Source organism: Salmo salar, chromosome ssa13, assembly GCF_905237065.1.
Source record: "Salmo salar chromosome ssa13, Ssal_v3.1, whole genome shotgun sequence".
Taxonomy (NCBI): Eukaryota; Metazoa; Chordata; class Actinopteri; order Salmoniformes; family Salmonidae; genus Salmo; species Salmo salar.
In genome coordinates, this window is record NC_059454.1 from 54,079,084 (window position 1) to 54,100,202 (window position 21,119).

Consider the following 21,119-nt stretch of genomic DNA (forward strand, 5'->3'; position numbering starts at 1 on the left):
ATGAAAAAAATGCAGTGAAACTGGCTTCAAGGTCCAGAGTTGAGTTTGAGGGAACTTCGAGTATCTAGCGTCCTGCCTAGCATATCTTTTCTCCGTTTTGCACCTTGGAAGGAATCACTTACTAGGGAGAATAGGGAGAATTGCCTGGTCCATTCAGTGTGCCCCCTCAGCAAAATACAGCTGACAGATCTTTTTATAAATAATGAAGATACAACTTGGGCTTAAAAATTAAGTTGAATAATTAGTTTCATTAATTTAAAAGAGGAAAATGTGTGTGTGGGCATGGTGTGAGAATAGAAGCTGCTGTTGTTAAGGAATCCCTAATGAGCCTGCTGTACCTGTCTGGCATCCAGGTCCAGCTCTTTCTCTCCTCCATCTCTCTTTATCCCTCCTCTCTCTCCACTACCTTTCTCTCTCTCTCTCTCTCTCTCTCTTTCTCTCTTTCCCCTCTATTTTTTATATGTATTTATCTTTCTCTCGTTCTCTCATTCTCTCATCTCTCTCTCTCTCTCTCTCTCTCTCTCTCTCTCTCTCTCTCTCTCTCTCTCTCTCTTTCTCTTTAAGAGAAGAGAACACAACACAGGACCTGGAGGGGCTATTTGTTGTGAAGAGCCCTGCTAGCCTCTCTCTGTCTCTTCCTCCAGTCTGGAGCTGCCTGCCATGCTGCCTGTTAGAGCCCACAAAGTCAAGGGCAGAGAGAGAGAGAGAGAGTCAGTCCTGGGTGACCCATGTGTGGGGAATGCCTCCTCGCAGATATCCTTGGTGTGCAGGGGTGGAGACGAAGGGAGAGTGTTGCTCACAAATCTCATTAAGGCAGCAGGTGCCAGGAAGGCTTTAATTGCAAGGCACGTCTTCTAAATCGCCCCTCTGATGGCCGATGGGGAGGGCAAAGCAATTGGCTGATGATTTTGTCAGAGCGTAGTGCACCTGATAGAGACGGTTTTGGCTGTCTGGACTGGGGGAGCTACCAGGGCCACAGTGAACAGAGACTAGAAGAGACTCCTTCTTTTTCTGTCCCCCATTAGTTAAATAAAGGTTAAATAAAAAAATAAAAATTTATATTAAAGTTCAGTCCAAGCTAACTTTATTTCTGCTAATTAAGGCAACTTTCATCACCCCTGTCAGGCAGCTCAAAAATTGGGAATTAGAGTTCATCTCCTCAGCTTCCTTCCGGCCCCGACTTAAGTCTGACGCAGGGAGGAGAGTGTAATGAACCAGGGCCTGAGTTGAGTTCTGTCTTGTGTGGTTCACCACAGGTAGGCTAAGACAGAGGATGGCTACCTTCGCAATAATGAAGCCAGCTGAGTATTTTTAGCCTTTGGTTTTCTCCCATATAATGTCTCATCCCCAGGGACTTCAGCCATTCTGCATCGGAGGGTTTCTTTGAAGAAAAAAGTCAAATTAAAAGAAGAAGAAAAAAAGTATTTTAAACAAACGTAGGATTGAGACAGACAGTGGTTACAAGATGTTCGTTATGGATTTTGTTTTGCTCGGTGGTGCAACAAGTCTGCAACTAGATGATTTGCGATGCCCATAAACAATACCATGTCATGTGTTCCAGTTTCTAAATTAAGACTTATGTTTATCTGACGCAGGATTCTATGCCTGGAGATGTACTCAGTAATTTATGCCTCTCTTTGCATAATTTATTCACTGTAATGTTGTTTGACTGCAGAATTTTGCCATCACTCACTCCTCTTTTCAGAGAGTCTGAGCTGGGAAAGAGAGATAGAGCGAGAGAGATGGGGGGGGGGCAGAGTTATATTTATTTCTCTCTAGATCCTCCCAGGTGAAGTTTTCCCCCGTCCATTTTGTTGGCATTAACGTTGCATTTCATAATTGATCTGCTTTTAAAAAGCAAAAGCCAATGCCATTCAATTCACTGGAGGCCCAGAGCTGTCCAGTCAAACAGTCTAGCAATATCCCTCTCTATACCTCCTTGGAAGCAGGGAAAGTGGGTTGCTCTTGAGGTGCGGTTTGATGTGCCTGCTACTGTTTTAGCTGAGCTGTTTACCCCCACACAGCACACCCCACCCAAGTAAGGTAATTGGATTCTCTCTTCCCCCCCCCCAGCACAGTGCTCATATTGACAGTCCATAAATCGTGGGGCAGAAATAGCTCTGCTGTGTTTTGTGTGTGTGTGTGTCACCTGGTCTACTGTTCTCTCGTTGTGTATGTGACGCTGCAGGAGTTCTATCTGGGTGGCCAGGTAACATTCCTGATCTTCACTGGGTGCGTTTACACAGGCAGCCCAATTATTGGCAGACGATCTGATTGTTCAAAAGAGGGGGGGGGGAGAAAGTGGCTTACATGTGATGGGCTATGGTAGTCCAAAGACTCTGTGGTTATAACGGAACGAATGATGCTCCTTTTACATTATAAATACTGTAGATACAGTATACCTGGGTGCACATGCACCAACCCCCCTTACTCCACACCGGTCCAGACCGCAATCTCTCAGATACGATAATGGGGAAATCCAGTGAGAAAACACAAAGTATTAGTTGTGAGCTTTAGTCAGATCGGCTACGTTCAGTGTGGAGTGAATGCTATGCTAATTTATTATTAGGATGTGTTCAAAAAGAGACTGAAAGGAGATGGCGTGGTTGAGAGAGAGCGGATTGCCACAATCACCCTCCATGAAAGAATAGAGAAGGACGTTTTGAGTCGCCTTCTGTAAACATGCATATGACCAACATGCTATCAGAGGCACCCAAGTGACTTATCCAGCATAACTAAATCGATTCATTGTCCATCTGAAAAGTACTGTTTACATCTGTCAAAACAATGACAGTTGTGGTCTTTGAACAGTAATCAATGACATTCGTTCGTAGAAATCAATTGTAATGATAGTGACAACAACAAGTGTGGTTAATCATTGGTTGATTGATATCTTCTCGCCCCTACACTAGACGGTCCCAGGTCCTTGTCATTGTCGCTGGTGTCCCAGTGAGTGGTGGGCGTTTGCCACGCAATGAGTCGTCAATGTCGGGGTTGCTTATCCGCATCTGGCAACGGTGGTTAAAAATGGACAGGGTTGAAAGGAGCAAGGGAAGCATTATAGACGGATATTGTCAGATAATAAATCACTTTCCCTTTTTGTGAGGTTATTCCTGATTCGACTCATTTGGACGGCATTAGGCCTTTGCTGTTGTTCTACAGTAAACCCCCCCTCCTTCTATCCTCCTCTAGCTCTTCTCTCGCAAAACCCCTATCATGCAGCCAGCTCCACTCCACCATGCCTTCCTCCCACTTTCCCTCCACACGATCGATAGGTCACCTCTCTTATTAGACCCTCAAATGTATTCCTCAAATTCTTCCTTTTCCGTTCTCCTCTCACTCCCACTCTCGCCTTTATCTCTCTCTCTTTCTCTCTCTCTCTCGCCTGTCTCCCTCATCCCCCACTTTCTCTCACCCTCTATCCTCTATTCTGGCCTCAGGGTCAGTGCATCACTAGATAGATCTTGCCTATTCTTGTACCCTTTAGATTCTGTCCTATTTTCTCTCCTCAGTCTGTCTCTTGTAATCCTGCCCTTTGCCCTGTCATTTCTTTCTTTCTCTATCTCTCTCTCTTCCTCTCTTCCTCTGTCTCTCTCTCTCTTCATCACTCCCTCAGCTGGAAGGCTGTGTTAGGACTGTAAGATGACAAGATGACTGTTACATGTTGGAACAGGTTGTTGATGGATAGAGCTTTCTCACTAACACTTCCCGAGAGCAGTGTCCTGTTTCCCAGGTACACATATAGCATATAGGTATACAGTATACTCAAAGGTAATTGTCAGTTATATCTGTCACGTCTTTTATTTCACAAACTAGTCTCAACACCAGTCTTTGGATCTTGATTCTCTTTCCCGAGAATCAGCTAACGCTTGCATGGGTACAGACAGACCGCTTTGAATCAGTGTATGACAGGACTACCCATCAAGAAGCCCATCTATCTCTGGCTCCAAGGTATGGGAGACTGTATTCTCCCTGTTTTTGGTCCGCGGGGTGACATCAGTGCCATGGCTCGTTAGCCACTAACAAGCCCCATCACAGGCCCTTATTAACATCCTGGAGTCAGCAGCAAGATACTAGTGGAGTGAATCACTGTCCTTAATGTGCTGTGTGCTGCACTTTCTATGACGTCCCTGTGCCCCCCCCCCACCCTCCCACGTCGCTAACAACCTAGCACCCCGGCCCCATTACTCTCCCTTTCTAATTTAGCTATTTGTTTTGGAGTGTCCTCCTCTCTCTCCCTTCATCTCTCTCTCTGGCATTCTGTCTTGCTCTCCCTCTCCTCTTTTCTGTCTGTCTCTCTCTCATCTCCCTCTGTCTGTCTATCCCCCCTATCTCCCTTTGTCTCACCGCCCCTCTCTCTCTTCTCTCTCTCTCTCTCTCTCTCTCTCTCTCTCTCCCTTTCTCTCTGTGTGTGGTGGTGTGACTCCAGGTTTTAATTAAACTCTCACAGCTGGCAAGGGCACATCATATCCTATCTCATCAGCCCTGCCGCCTGGCTCCCCTCAGTGTCACTCTCTCAACCAATCTGGCTGTGTTACAGCCCCCTCACTCCATCTACCACCCCCCCCCCCCCACCGCCATCCATCCCTCCCTCTCTCCCCTCTCCTATCGACGCCTAGGGCAAGCCACTTTGTATCCTGACACTCCACTCCTTTCCATCCAGTCGAGATTTATTACAAATCATACGCCACTGAAAATATGTATAGGAAACTGTAGGGTTTTAGACATGTTGATCTGTTGTGTTGTGTAAGCCACTAAACCTGGAATGCTTTCATGTGTTTATTATGTTATTTGTAGTAGGGTTTGTATTGTTGTGTTGCGTGTTGCGTGTATATGCATGTGTTGATAGAAAGCAACAAGACCTATGTAAACATCCATTAGGAAGATAATGTGACAGTGAATGGAAGTCCTCGCTGTGGAGAAACCGCACAGTTTACAAATGTGAGCAGGGAACCACAAAAACTCTCTCACATTCAGGAGACTAAATGTTTGATGGATGGCGTTTGCCATGAAGAAATGGGCATTTTATCTCTCTAAAGGTTTTGTAATTGCTGCAGAAAGAGGATCCAGTACTCAGACATATTGCTGTAATGGGATAAAACAGGGGCAGGACTCTGGCAGAGCAGTGCCAGTAATCTGATTCTCCACAGTGTGTCTCACTGCTTCTCCTGATCCTGTCTCAGATCTTCGGGTTCACTTCCCCTCCCTGGGTGATGGGGCAGCATGGGAACTTAGGACATGGTCCTGCAACGTTTCAAAGCTGCCGGCTAGACCTGGATGGCAGCAGCTCTGGTGCTCTGGCAGTCTTTGTATTAAACAGGAGGCATTTCCAAATAAATATTGAAGGAGTAAACACATTACTTTAATTGTATTGTAATAATGTGTATTGCATTATTTGAAAAGCCTTTATGGTGATTTAATGTCTTCTTAACAGGGCGTGGAAACATATGTGTGGGTTTAGCTCTGATTTGTTTGAGATTTGCCTGTTGATGTGGAGCGTGGCTCACACGGTATCTGCATATTTTTACATAACACAGAGGTATTTCCATATGCTGTTTGTATCAGCCTACAGTTCTTAAGCCTTTATTGCTGGTGAAGTGACTGAGATTAAAAAAACTGTTGAAGCATTTGTCAGGCTGAATATCCAACGCCAGAGAGCATGTGTGTCCAGACTGACCATGCCGGTATCAGTCTACCCTGGCATATACCTTTTCTGGCTCCAGTCACTGATCCTGCACCCAAAATGGCAGCACGGACATGACTGCTTTTCTAAGTAAGAGCACTCAATAAAATCTATCTGTCTTGCTCCAGATATTGAGCTTTTAGACCAGAGGTGGACATTAGATGTCCTGGAGGAACCGGGCTTATTCATGCTTTGTGTCCCCTGATTAAATTACTTCATTAGAGGGAAGGTAATCCAATAAGCACTTTATTAACAGCTGGCAGCAGCAGTGTAGCGCAGGTGAGCTCGGTGACTCACTCCTTTTAATGACACTGGGATGGGTGGGAGGATGGGGTGTGTACCATGTACACAGGCTCATTGGACAACAGCAGGGTTAATCAGACACACACACCTCTCTGTCCGGACTGGTTAGAATAGCTGAATTCAATTCATCTGATAAATTGCACTGTGCAAACTGTCAAGGACTTAACTTTCTTCTGACTTTAAAGTTGCACGGTCAAAATTAATTGCGGAGCTTTTACACAACGGATACAATGCCGCTGTACACTGACTATGCTTTTCGGTACGGAAAACTGAGCGGAACCCTAGGTTCAAGTACAGCACACGGTGGAAATGGAATATATTCATGTGAAAAATAATCCTAGAAAAACCAAATAAATATTTTGAACAGTTCCATCACAAAGAAAGAATGTTCAACACTTTTTGTTCTGTTGATTTCTCTTTCTTTCTCTCGTTTTTTGGCGTAGCCATCTCTTTCCATCATAGCTGGAAAAAAATGACACCTACACCTTAGCATGCCTCCTGCAGCGTAAGTCCTCACATTACCTCTGAAACAACCTCCTGGCTGCTCTGCTACCTCCATACGGCACTTGGCAGCAAGATCTCACACATTCACAGTGGTTAATTCAGTGTTGCACACACACCACCCTTACTCCCTGTGCCCTTCACTGTCTCTTGAGCTTTCTGTCAGCCTGCACCTCCATTTCTCCGTTCAGCCTCCCTCCCTTTTCCTCTCCTAATAAGCTCAGGGACTGGCCATCCGCCTGAGTGACTGGGGGAAACCTCCCGCTGCTTCGCTTTTCTCGCCAATTCCAGATAGAAGGCCATGATTCAGTGGCTCCACCTCTGATGGTCCTTAGCTGCTAAGTGAAATTTAATGAACAGGGACAGGTACTTTGAGGAAAAAGCTGGGCTCTCTGAGCATGAATACGAGGATATTGGGAAAGCAAGCAAGTAAAACCGTACATTGGCTTACTGCTGCCTTGCCTCTCCTCCTGCTACCGACCCTCCCTCCTACCGCCTCAGATGTTTACAGGACAAGTATTGGCAATGACATAGAATAGGATTATACAACTCCACTGCTGTAGGACTGCAATGTCTGCTGGTTTTTGTTTAGCCTCAGCACATAATTAATCAGTGACAGGCATTGATTGGATGGTAATCAAACCTGGTTTCCCATGCCTTATCATTTTGCTGATTGAAATGTGAAACGATGAAAGCAGCAGACCTGCAGGACTGGAGCCGTACTCCCCTGGTACAGAGGAACCCATAGTACTGAGTAAAGTCATAAACTGCATAAATTGTCCTTCTCTATTCCTTACAAGCTTTAACTATTGGGCGGCAACAATATTAGGTATTCAGTAGCGGTCTGGTCTCCGTGGCCTGTGGATGCAAGTTACGTAATTCAGTTCTGTATGACAACAGTTAATGCAGCCTGAATACATGCAAATGTACATGTTTTTACTTGACTGTTGTGTGCTATCAGACCGTTGCTGCTGTTTACTGAAACATTGCTGATAACTGCATTTAGACGTCATTGGGGACGACCAGCTAGAAACCAAATTAGGTCAGGTTATCTGATGGAAAATTTCAATTTAAAAGAGAAAGAGAGGGATAAAAACTCACTGCTGAGTCTTTCCTGTGACATTTGATTGGGGAGCAGTTCACAGCAAGGACATTTTGCACGGTAAGGGGCTGAAAAGAGGAATTACTCCACACACATGTGAAATGTAAACAAACAAATCCCACCAAAAGTAAATGTTATGCCACGCCATATAGAACAAAAAGGTAGAGCGAGGCAGATAACGAGAATTTAAATAGAGACTGACACACCTGTGGGGATAGGTTTTGGGGGGAAATGCGAACAATCCGCTCGCTGACACTGCACCAACATTCTTCCGTCTCCTCCACTTCCCACTGAGAGAGGTAATAGGGAGGATGGATCTGGTGCACTTTCAAAGGCTCTCTCTGTGGAGAATACCCAGCGGTGCTGTTTTGACAGACACACATCCTAGAATGAGAGTGTGTTGCAGAGTTAGGGGCATAAAAGAGAATGCAGAGCATGACTGAGAGCCCACCTATATTTAAAAAAAAAAAACAGACTCCGGCAAGGAGAGCAAGACGCTGTAGAGGACAGATAGACGCAACTGTTCTGTTTCATATCCCTGAAATTAATTTTACATTACAGATATGTTTTTTTTTTTATCAAAATGTCCAGCTGTCCAATGGCTTTGTGAAAAAAAATCTACAGTGAACAATTAAAATCACAGGTCAGGATCCTTTGCCCTTGAAATATTATTTTTAGGATTAAAATGTAATCCCCTTCTTAATTTGTTATAGCAATTAAGCAGTAGTAGTTGTAGCATTGTAACAGTGTAACATTCATTTCCAACGGGTTGATTCCATATGCAGCAAAGGTAAGTGATGGTTTCACGTGTATGTGTGTGTATTCAGGAGTGACAAGGACAGATAGAGGAGAGTCCAGAACCAGCACTACAGCAGTCTGTACAGGAGGTTATTGTCCATTCCTTTTTGAATGGGACATGAAACGTGTTCATAGGAATGCATAGCTTTCTGAACTGACTGGATTTACAGGGCCATAGTGTTAACTGCACTGCTTTTGCTCAATTTACCCGCTGTGTTTACCCTGTTTTTATTTCCCATCCTTCTCCTTCCCATCCCTGGATCCTGTGAACACCTGAGAGGTTCATTAGTGTGGGTAATGTTCTGGTTCCAGTCACTGCTCCTCCGCAAACAGCCCACTCCCCCTGGGGGCACAAACTCACGTCAAGAAATTCATTTTACATAATGTGGGACAAACTTTCTCCCAGTGAAAAGCTGAGCACCCCTAAGTCAATTTGGAAGCGATACAGGGCTTTGTTCCACCCTGATTGAAACAAATGCGGGCCTTTGTCTTTATTTCCAGTTTATACATGATGGTGATCGAGACCTATCTGCCAGCCCACCTGATTAAAAGTGCTCATGATTAAACATCCCTACGAGAGGAGAAAATAACTCATTTGAATATGTTTCGGGGAAAAATGCTTAATTGCTTTCTGAAATCGTTTGCATCAACAAATTGGAAAACGTCTGTTATTGTTTGCAGTGCAAATCAATTCTCAGCTCTGGGTGAAGCAGTGAATAGTTTTCTACATTCTGTAACTATTGATATGTGTGTTAAAGAGGAGAGTTAAATGATTATATTATCTGTTCAGTCACGATTTGGAGTATGTATTCTACTATACTGAACAAAAACGTAAACACAACATGCAATCATTTCAAAGATTTTACTGAGTTACAGTTCATATAAAGAAATCAGTCAACTGAAATACATTCATTAGGCCCTAATCTATTGATTCCACATGACTGAGAATACAGATATGCATCTGTTGGTCACAGATACTGTACCTTTAAGAAAAGGTAGGTGTGTGGATCAGAAAACCAGTCTGTATCTGGTGTGACCACCATATGTCTGATGTAGTTCAACACATCTCCTTCACATAGACTTCATCAGGCTGTTGATTGTGATCTGTGGAATGTTGTCCCATTCTTCAATGGCTGTGCGAAGTGGCTGGGCGAAACATGGGACCAACACTTTACATGTTGCATTTATATTTTTGTTCAGTGTATGGAGAGATTCATGCTGGCAATAGGTGGAGTCAGAAGGGATTGCTGGGTGAAATAACACTGGTGTGTATATACAGTATCATACTGCAGCAGATTCTAATAGAATTTAAATGGATTTTATGTCATTTTTTGATAAATGGCCCTCTTGGGTATATGTTTCTGTGTGTGTGTGTGTGTGTGTGTGTGTGTGTGTGTGTGTGTGTGTGTGTGTGTGTGTGTGTGTGTGTGCGTGCATGTGTGTGTGTGTGTGCGTGCATGTGTGTGTGAGCTGTGTTTTTTGCCCTGTTATTTTTAGGCTAAGGTTAAACTGTTTGTTGATGTGTTCATGGAGCGAGCCTTGATAGCTTAGTGTGAAGAAACCCCATAGAGTTGGGCTGGGCTCTTTCATTTTCTCTCATTTAAGTATGCTGTGAGAGGGGAAAGGCCAGCTCTCACCTCTAAGGGGCACTGGGGAGAATTGCGAGTGACAGCATGTTTTAGCAGGGCTACACAATCTCAGGAGGGAGCCCGGAGTGTCTTAGGTGTCACTGTGTGTACGTTTTTGTGTGTGTGCTTGTGTGTAGTATGTGCACATGTGTGCGTTTTGCCTTTGTTATTGGGTGACGTACTGTACAATCTGCATGCCTGCAGCTTTGAATGCTGTGAGCTAAACAAAGGTCTGCCTCCATTGTTTTAGCTCTGTAAGGCTGTGGAGTGTGAGTGCAGCTGGGTCCAGGGTTTGGGGCCTCTGGGATACGGATGCATTTTCATAAATTTTCTTCCCCAATTTCCATGTGTTTTTTTCCTGTCAGGGAAACAACAAAGGGCAGAACACTGCCTCCACATCTTATCTCCCTCTATTTCTCCCTCGCTCTCTCCTCTCTCCCTCTATTTCCCCCTCTCTCCTTCTCTCTGTCTCTCTCCCTCTGCCTCTACTATTGTTCTGTTTCAACCCCAACTCTCCAGTGCCGGCGTCTTTCTGTGGCACAGCTGAGTTTCTGCGCCATGGCGCTCTTTGTGAGCTCTGGCAGTCGAGAACTGCCGTGGGTAATGAGGACGGATGCCCGTGCGTGGGAAGCGCTGGCGCTTTGTAGTGTCGCTGTACAATAGGGAGGCTCCTGGAAGCAGTCAAAGTATTGCCACACAGTAAACAGAGCTGCCCAGAAATGCGGGTTTAGCAAAGACAGTTTCTGAATTAGCACTAATTAGATTACTACTTATTCTCACTTCTGCTTAACTGTGGGTTGATGCTCTATGCTCAGCGTCACAACAAAAATATTAAAAGGGAGGAAAGTGTAGTTGATATTTCCTCACCTCATAGCGCAAAGCTGTTGAAACCGAAGCAAAGCGGCACTGTGCTTGTAAGTGGTTCCTTGGTGTAAGTTTCCTTTTTGTTAATCTCTTGTGGTCTAAAGATAGAACAATGGACATTGTACAGATTTGATCATCTCAATCTCACTTTAGACACACACACACACACACACACACACACACACACACACACACACACACACAGTGAATGAACAACAGACAGGCTATTATATGTTTCCAGAACTAGGCTTGAATCTGTTTTTTTTAGCATACATCAAGAACTAGAATTGTATCAAATGCACTGATTATCCTTAGAATACTGGGTTTCTGGACTACAGAGACAGTGGTTTGGAACTGGTTTAACAGACACAGATGAATCTACTTCTGGACTATTGATCATTTGGTTTCATGGACATGGTTTGTAATATTCAGCAATATATTGTACATGAATATATAGGTAGACACACAGGCAGAAGGTTGTTATTTAACATGTAAAAGAATCGGGGAGATGATAGCCTATCAGTGATGGCACACTATATGGGTGGCACCCCCAGACTCTCAACATGAAAACCACCCTTTTCCCCAGTCTGTCTGGGCAACTGCAGCATGCCATGGAGAATTCACCCATACTAGAGGAACACTGCCATGTCAGCTGTACAATACCGTACACTGGAGGGTATTCTAAAGGCTCATAATCGTGTGTGTGTAGCCTGTAGGAGTGGAGAGCTGGAGACGGATCCGTAAAAGCCTTATGGTGCATGGCATGATGATCTAAACACAATTTGACTGACCCCATAGCGAGAGCATAATGGCACTAAATGTATACCTGAGACACTTGCTGCAAAGGCAGCATAACAAAGAGAGAGATAGGAGTTGCCTAGTTGACCACACGGGAGGTACAGACCAATCCACTCCCTATAATGACACCATGAGCTCACCTTTACGCACCAGCCCGCCCCTCTGCAACATTTGTACTGTACACTAACTGCATGGCTCTTTGTCAGTTTGCCTGCGCGTAATTCATGGTAACGTTAGTGCACTGTAGCGCTGAAGATTTAAGTTGGATGTCTGTCTGTTCGTTTCGATGCGAACACATCAGCAACCAGACAAAGCTACACGCTACTGCCGCGGATGCTAACAACCTCAGTTTCGCGCCTTTCACTGTCTTCTCTTGGTGCAAGTCTGTGTAGCCGACACAGAACACGGCGCTCTTTGCTGATGCTGGAAAAATGTCTACCTCCCTTGCATGAGTAGAGCAGAAGCCGAGTTCGCAACATGGTGAAAAGCAAAGGTAAGCCGAATAAATCGACTTATCTTTCTTGCTGTGTGTGGCTCATTCAACTATGCCTGGATGCTGTTAAAATAATATTATGCGGTTCTTGTGTTCCCTCTGGATATGGTTTTAAAGTTGGTTGACATATGGGGGTGCATCTGTCGTGAGATATCCTATTTCAGCCCGTTGAGTTTTTTGGAACTGAATTTTGGTCTGAATTCTGACTCCCATCCCGTGATAATGTCAGCCTCTTTTGGAATAAATCATTCCAACATCTGCTTTCTATGATGTAGTGTAGGATTAGAGCTGTAGGCAATCTATTTTGTATTAGGGCTTCATCTAGCAACACCTGATTGCTTTTCATATAATTGTTTTATTTTACATCACATTAACAATGTATCCACTTTATCATAATTGAAGCGTCTTAAGTAACCTATATGCAATTTATGAACTTCGTTTTGATATGTTATCGAAATTGTGCATCATCTACACTCTAAGGGCATTTTAAATGTGTGTGTGCATTTAATTAGGTTGATGAACGTTGTTTGATTTTGTTGTTAGAATAATCGTGACGTTTTAATGGAGTCTAGGGACACTCCCAGAACAACTGATTGCAATCAAAGTAAGGGGGAGTGGTTGGCAGTTTAAAATGCTAAGTTATTCTACATTCTTCCTCAGATAATCAGAATTTTCTGATATAGTCCACCTGTTATTAAATATTTGTGTTTTAGCATTCTTTGGTAATTGTCAGTCTCAGGAAAATGTATATGTAACCAAATATTCATCTACCACTGAGAATCTGATTTACTAATCATCAACATGTATTGCACCATCTTCTTATATCTATTTTAGGACATGCCCTGTGATGCGTTTTGAATTTGAAGATACTAATACTTTTTATATGTTCTGGATTTTGGCTGGTAATGTTTTTATAGTGGATTTCCACAGCTCTTGTTTGGCCTACATAAAGTGTTTACACAAATGCTTTCAGGGAGGGTGATATATATATATATAAACTTTAGACACATACTCATTAGCATGTTCTATCTTTACAGGGCTGTAACACTCGTGCCTCTTTTTCTCCTTTTTATCATAACTACTATCTACATAGTAGTGTTTTCATCACTGTCTGTGTTTCGTGTCACTAGGCAATATTCTTATTTAGCAGAGCTGCATTTTCCTTCTCTGCCTCTTTTCAGGTCAACTCAGTTCCCATGTCTCAAAGGCTGATAATGTCATTACTAATTGACATGTTGGACGGTCCAATTCATAGTGCATTATCTAATATATTTTAGTGATGGGGGGGGGGGGGGAGTGATAGAGTTACATATCACAATATTTGTTTTGGACGATATTATATCCATATTTGACTCCAAGTATCAATTTGTAAAAATCGATACGCCAAAAAAACTTGATTTGTCATCCTATAGCTTGTTCTTCATCTTGTTTTTAAATAGTGAGCCAACATGATTTCATCACTTTTATTTCCGTGGCCGATCAAAATAAAAATCGCAATATCAAATCGCAATACATATAGAATTGTGAGAATTGCAATACATATTGCATCGGCACCTAAGTATCATGATAATATCATATCGTGAGGTCCCTGGCAATTCCCAGCCCTGATATATTCTGATATGTGCCCTTACCACATGGAGGCATCCCTTCTCAAAGCATCTGCCAAGTTTGCAAAGTCCTAGCTGGAGAGAGAGGTAGCGAGAGAGAGCTGCTCGGAGAGTTAAGGTTATAAATGAGGCTTGCTTATTGTTGGAAATGTAGGGTACTATGTGGGAGCCAAACTATAAATCTCTCAGAGGTGTAAATATGGTTAACTTGGTGATTATAATACTCTAAAGCTATATTCTTAGACAGCCTATATGTGGGGCATAGGCTTTTGAACCATTTCTCACTTAATAAGTCAAAATGAGCGATACCCTACTAAGACATTCACTGTTATCAGTGTATGGATTAGCCGAAAGGAGAATAGTTAATGCTGGGTTGATGACACTTGTAATAAATGTATTAGCAATATAGGAAAAACACGAATGATTTAAACACTAAGGATCTCATTTACAACTAGAAAAGAAAACATAGTTCATAAGCGAGAAATATTAATGACTTCCTTTGGTTGGAGAGGCTCGATACACACACTCCAGTATTCGTGAAGAGCAGGTATATCACTGACTATCCTTGAACTGTCCAAGGAAGGAGCACACTTCAGTTTTTCAAGGCAGTGTTTTTTCTGTGTTAAGTGAAGTGAGTACATGCTCATGTCTGATTGGGCGTTACGTACAGTACAGCCAAGTAAATGTGCATCATACGTATGTGCGTGGATGGGGTTGTAGGAGAGGGAAAGACAGACAATGCCTAGCACATGTATATTTGTTTGTGGTGTGCGTCAGTGCAGCAGGGTATTGCCACATCCACTGTGGGGCTCTGTAGGAGGAGCTGTGCAGAACAACATCATCCAGCCTGCTCCTCGGGGTCAGATGATGCAAAAAGGAGCAGCGTTTGCCTCAGTGTGCTGTGTGTGCTGATCCCAGAGCCTGGAGTAGTGGGGCTGATCCTACTACTGGCTGGCCTAGCGGTGAGTGTCACACAGCAATGGTCCGGTCACTTTGCAGCCTGGTGCAGTCAAGGTGCCCAGTGGGCTGCTGCTCACTAATGACCTGTGTCCTGCTGCTGTCCCCAGGACCAGACTTAGGGCCCCCTGGACACTGATGTTACCAGTTGTCAGATGGCTAATATGTGACTGGCATTTGACTCTGGGATTCAGCTAAAACATTCTGACATTTTTTTTACAAGGCACTATAAAGATTTAGGAGGGGGTTGTGTGACTGTGTGTGTGTGTGTGTGTCTGCAAGCGTGTGTGTGTAATTTGTGTGAGCTCTAGGCTTGGGCGATATACTGTTTATACTGAATACTGAGGTATTCTGAAATACCTACAGTATGATTTTCAATCCCGACCACTGTTTATAACTATATGTGTAACTATAAGAAATCTAAGATGTGTCAAAAAAATTATGTTGTTTTTTTAACTTGCTAGCTAGCTAAGTGGCTAGATGGCTAACTTCTTGGTTACAGCAGAGACATTCCAGCCTGAGTACCAGTCTCTTTAGCTAACACCTTTGTCATTGCCAAAGAGCCTGACCTTTCTGCCATATTCAAATATGAACATTCTATCATTAATGAACTCAAGGAGAACAGAGGAGTTGATCCTGATTCGATAACCCTCACAGCGATCATCCAATAACAACAATTACCCAAATATTGGCATTCAATCACTTTTTTCTCTCCAGAGAACACGTTGGTGTCCGGTTGCTAAGCAACCACTTTTTGTTTATCCAGACTAAACCAGTCTGTCAAAAGATTCTAGCTGTAAATTCTCTGAATACATACTGCAAACCACAAAACCTATTTGCTTTGATTTTAAGCCTCAAAATACAACAACTTGTCTAGCTAACAGCTGTTTGTTTTTGACTTGATGATTATATTTTCGAGGCTCAACATGTCATGGAAAATATTAATGTTATTTTCAACCACCAACTCCGCCTTAAATCCAACTGCATATTGAACGTTGAGATTGCCGAAAGGCCAGTCTATTTGGCAATGACATGGTTTCGCAAGGAGTGGAATGTTAGCTAAAAGACTGGTACCCAGACTAGAGACATTCAATTCCCTCCTGGATGAAGATCCCTGTTGCCTAAATATTTTTGGTGCGTTTCCCCCTTGTGTGCATTTCCGATAATACCGTATACCCTGGGATAGTACAGAAACTTTGATGGTAGGAAAATGTGGATACCGCCCAACCCAAGCATGCATGCCTACATACCTGATTGCAACAACTCAGTGAAACTGGCTCCGGGGTTCAGAGTTGAATATGACGGCTGTAGAGGGAGGTGTCCAATTAAACTAGCTTCAGGTCTTAACTGTAAATTAAATATGATTATTAAGGCCAATATAGGCCAATATATGAAATATGTCAATTAAACAGGAGTTGTTCAATTTGATAAACTCTTTGGTTTGTGTCAGTTGATGTCAAAAAGTATTTAGAACAGCCAATGGAGCGTTGTTTTTAGAATACGGAGGAGGCGGCGTGGTTTAGAGCAATTCGTATTATTCTGTACGTAAATCCATGACACTCAATTTAGTATGATATGTTATGTTTGGTATAGTTACATAAGACGGATAGTCACTTAAGGAAAAAACGAAATTAGGGTGTTGGATCGGGGTGGTTGCCAAAGATTGTGAGTTTGAATCATCACGCACAATTTTAGCTAATTAGCAACTTTTGAACTACTTGCTACTTTTTTGCTACTTAGCATGCTAGTTAACCCTTCCCCTAACCTTAACTCTTTAACCTAACTCTGAAACTTAACCATAACAATGAACCCCTAGCCTAGCTAATGTTAGCGAGGTAGCTAATGTTAGCCACCTAGCTAGAATTTTTAACATATCATGTGCTTTGTATATTGGTAACATATTGTATGTTTTGAACATTTGTAACACATTGTACGTTTTGCTAATTCGTAAATTGAAATTGAATTGAAATTTGTAACATATACAAAATAGGTGAAATACATCCACAAATGAATACATACCATACGAAATGTATTCGTATGGTTACCCCAAAATGTATTCGGGGTAGCCTAGTGGTTAGAGCGTTGGACTAGTAACCGAAAGGTTGCAAGATCGAATCCCCGAGCTGACAAGGTACAAATCTGTCGTTCTGCCCCTGAACAAGGAACAAGGCCTAGGAACTCACTGTTCCTAGGCCGTCATTGAAAATAAGAATTGTTCTTAACTGACTTACCTAGTTAAATAAAGGTAAAATAAAATAAAAATGTAACATCAAACTAAATGGAGTGTCTCGGATTTCCGTACAGAATAATACGAAATGCTCTGAGACCAGGTTGGTCTGTTAACAAGCCTTTTAGTTGTCTTTCAATTTGGTTCAAATTACATGTTTACAGTGCAATATGTTGATTTGAGTAAATTAATGAAGATGGTGGCGTCTTTGTGATAAAAGTGCATCCTCTGAGGCCAGTGACTCAAACTCATTACCGTTGAGACCTGCTTCAAATAAAACTCAAAGCAATATGGTGTGTCTTTGACAATCTCTCTCCCCACTTCAAAGGCATCAGTTCATTTGAGTAATTCCCTTATTTTGGGATTATGAGTGCTTTTGGTTGGTGGCATAGGAAAAACACTTTCTCCAAGTGAACGATCACAAGACCCCTAAAATCAGAGAGAGAGAGTGAGAAAGTGGCAGAGAGAGAGAAGAATTGAGGCATGCAGATTTGCAGGTTCTAGGAAAACAAACAAACAAAAAAAGCTGTGATTTTATGCGGAACGTGTTGTCAGGGGGGAGAGGCTGCTCTCATTGGTTTGGAATGGAATCTAATTTCTCACTGCTTTGATCCTGTGTGAGGGCGAAGACTTCTTAGGACTCCAGATGGGGGGGGTGTTGAGGATGAGTCGGCGTATAGAAAAGTAAGACCGTTTTTTTTGTTACTTTTGCGACACCGGATAAAAATAGTGCCTGAATGGAAGCATCCTACTTCAAAGGCAGCGATGTAATAAGTAATTTATACCGTACATATATTAAAAGGCAACAGCTGATGGTAGAAGTGGATCTTTAAGTGGAGCTTTGTTCTGTGTGATGGAGAGCCGAGTCAGCACATCTTAACCCGTTTCCCAGCTGTCTTTATAATGAAACATACAAGGATAGAAAGAGAGATGATGGTGATATTATTGCTCAAGTCTGGTTTTCCGATGTGCTTTGCAGCTGAGCCTAAGTCTTGGTTCTTGCCTCCCTCCTGCAGTGCCACATTGCCATGTTCTGGGCTAATCTGTACATCAGCAGCGAGACACACACAGGACAGTAGGAGGGATGTGGGTTTGCTGCTGAGGTGGCTGCTGTGTTGTTTGTGCTGCAGGATTTAGAAAACACTCCAAAACCATCCGTGTTTCTGTTGGGTTGAGGAGGGGTAGCTAGGTTGATGAGGGAGGGAGGGAGTTGATGGATGAGGTCAACTTGTTGTGACGCCGGTGTCATGTCATCTCATGTATCATAGCACACATACATCACCATATCACATTGTGGTGGATCATTTCACCCATTTGCTCGAATGAAATTGAACAACTGAGCCGATATTGAAATCACACAATGCTCCATAGAGTTGTCTCCATCCCACCTTGAGTGGGATTCTGTTGAAAATGATTTGAGAAATAAAGTGTGGTTTCATGTGAACGATGGTGCCTGGGCATGAGGCTACTGGGGCTGTGAATGTGCTGAGGATGCAGCAGGGAGCCATCCCAGTCATGGGGAGTGATGACACAAAGAGGCCGTGACAAAATGGAGTCAGGCCGATTGGAGCCAGTTCTTTTCAGATCACGCTGAATGTTGTTGCGTGAAAAGGCCTTGGCCCAGGAGAGAGGGGGCAGTGAGGGATAGAAAGGCGCTTTTATGGAGCCCCCACATTATGGAGCCCCCACCGAGAGGCACAGCGGTCTAAGGTACTGCATCTCAGTGCAAGAGGCGTCACTACAGTCCCTGGTTCGATTCCAGGCTGTATCACATCCGGCCATGATTGGGAGTCCCATAGTGCGGCGCACAATTGGCCCAGCTTCGTCCGAGTTTGGCCGGGGTAGGCTGTCATTGTGAATAAGAATTTGTTCTTAACTGACTTGCCTAGTTAAATAAAGGTTAAATAAAAAATTAAAACATATCAGGCAATAGGAAGAAAAGTACTGTACTACTTGGTCCAAAAATACATTATAAAAAGCTTAGCATTCATTTACATTTGAGGTGCATATTAAACTATTTATGGTGCACATCAAAGCCCTCAGCAATCAAAATACCAACATAATCAGATGCTCATATGTAATGCAAGGCACGTTAGGTAGTGTGATGTCTCTGCAAGTGACATTTTGTGAAGTAATCTTTGTCGACTTGTCACATTAGAGCTGGCTTGTCCTCACTCTCTCTCTCTCTCTTTCTTTCTTGCCCCTTCTTGATGTCAGCGTTTGGAGCCGTGTTAAACGTGACAAAGAGGACAGATGCGCGGAGCTCTGGTTCCTTTTGGTCCTCTAGTTTTGTTTTGGTGTGTGATGTAGGAGGACACTGATATGATACATCTCTGCAAATGTCACAGCTATACCTGCTGTGTGTAGACAGCCTCGGCAGGAGTCAGCGAGGAGGAGAGAGGAGAGGCTGGGAGGCAGCGGCCCTGTGTGTTTGCTTCCCAACACATTATGTGACTCAGAGGACAGGAACGCTAACAGCGGAGGATAAGGCTTGAAACGGCGATAACGGCTCCAAATGAGCCACAATGAAGGCCTGTGCCAAACGTCCACACCGGAATAGGAAATGAGGGCTGTTCTGATACTCTGTGACAGGAACCGATTTCATCCCCCGATCTTCCATTCAGAAAACCTTCCTAGTTTATGTTGATGTTCTGATATAGCGGCTAATGCCTGTTGTTGACAGGAGAGGAGGATGAATCCTTAGCATTAGAGAGAGATTTGCCCTCTATCGCCATCCAGCCACTCGACTCTCTGGCTCCCCAGTACTGTACTATATGTCCTCTTCCCCTCCACCGCCCGTTCCAATGTTCTGCTAGCCTATTTGCTTTGAAGAGTGCTGTGTGGCAGCAAGCTAGTGATGCAATGGTTGTCTTCCACTCCGGGACTTTGAAGCAGGCATATATTATTCAGCAAAAGCAGGCCACTTTTAAACATTTTTTTAACTACACACGACAAGAACTGACACGAAGTCAAAATCACCCGGCCTCTATACAAGGACACGTTTGCCAAAGCAGCCGTGGATGTTGGATCTGCCGACTTGCTCAGAGCAAAGTGGGTGGTGGTGCTCATGTTATTAGTGAGAGTATTCACACTAGCTGGGAGTGCTTTGCCTTGTACTGACAGTTACAGGGCCTTGGTGACACCATTCCATCACACCGCAACAAGGTGCAAGGTTGATATATGTGTCTGTGATCTTGATGAGCTGCATCAAAACATGCTAATCTAAAAGGACACCATGGATGCGTGGGAGTAACCCCTTGGAGGGAATCAGCCTTCGTTTCTCCATTGCTGTGTTGGACATAAGTAGGAAAAACAGAATATATTAAATGGAATACTGTAATTGACTGAAATCAGAAAATGGAGCAATCATTATTTTGAGAAATGGTAGCCTTGAATAAATGTACTTTGCTTACAAATTGTCTTTATTGAAGAATGAGTATTTTATGGAATTTCTAGGCCACGCATGATCATATATTTTTGATCATTCTCAAAACACATTATTAATATAATCACCTTTGTTATTTCCTTGAAATGTCCTAATAAGCAAGTTTATGTCCCATTTCACAAGTTAAATACTTGTGGTTAGTGGACATAGTTCCCTTTACAAACCTAATATTTGATGGCCTAAAATAGGATGTGAGAAAGGGTTTAGGATGAAACAAAAATAAACATAAGGCTACCCCTTGGGTTTTCTGTTGGGGTCAACCATTTTTCTGAACTCTAGTGTTACTGCAGGCTTAATCATGCAAATCAATGTTATTTTCTCAGTGCAATCTGGTTTGGTTGCAAAATAGATAAAAAGGAGCTAGATCCCTCGTGACTATGGCAAAATAAAGAAAATTCTGCACCGTCAAAGAATCCTAATGAAAACTCATATGCTTTCACTATTTATTTCTCAAGGTCAGAGTCAAACGCAGGAGTTCTTATTTCAAGGCAAATAAAATATCTTACATGATGGTTCATTTAAAAGCCTGCATACGACATCAAAGTTGACCTCCTTCCAGTGTGCTACTATTAAAGAGCAAGGTTATCAGAGCGATTTGAAGGAATTGAAAGCCCTGTAATACTTCTCAATTTTCTATATCTCTTTCTTTCTCAATTGTTTCTCTCGTCTTTCATTATCGTTATTTTATGGCTGAGCTGCCGATGGAATTGACA

General features: G+C 43.0%; 1 protein-coding gene across 4 annotated transcripts in view; it reads left to right on the top strand.

The window, feature by feature from the left end:
- The window catches only part of LOC106567418 (teneurin-2), a 133,292-nt gene that overhangs the window by 42,798 nt on the left and 69,375 nt on the right, over positions 1–21,119 (top strand). The window contains exon 1 of one of the 4 annotated variants that reach the window (XM_014136638.2): positions 11,824–12,170. The exons of 2 other annotated variants lie outside the window; for them this stretch is intronic. In XM_014136638.2, coding sequence (XP_013992113.1) covers positions 12,155–12,170 — 16 coding nt within the window. In that variant the 5' untranslated portion in view covers positions 11,824–12,154. Of the gene's footprint in view, positions 1–11,823; positions 12,171–21,119 lie in introns of those variants that run through there. One more of the 4 variants, XM_014136640.2, reaches the window with a different exon arrangement.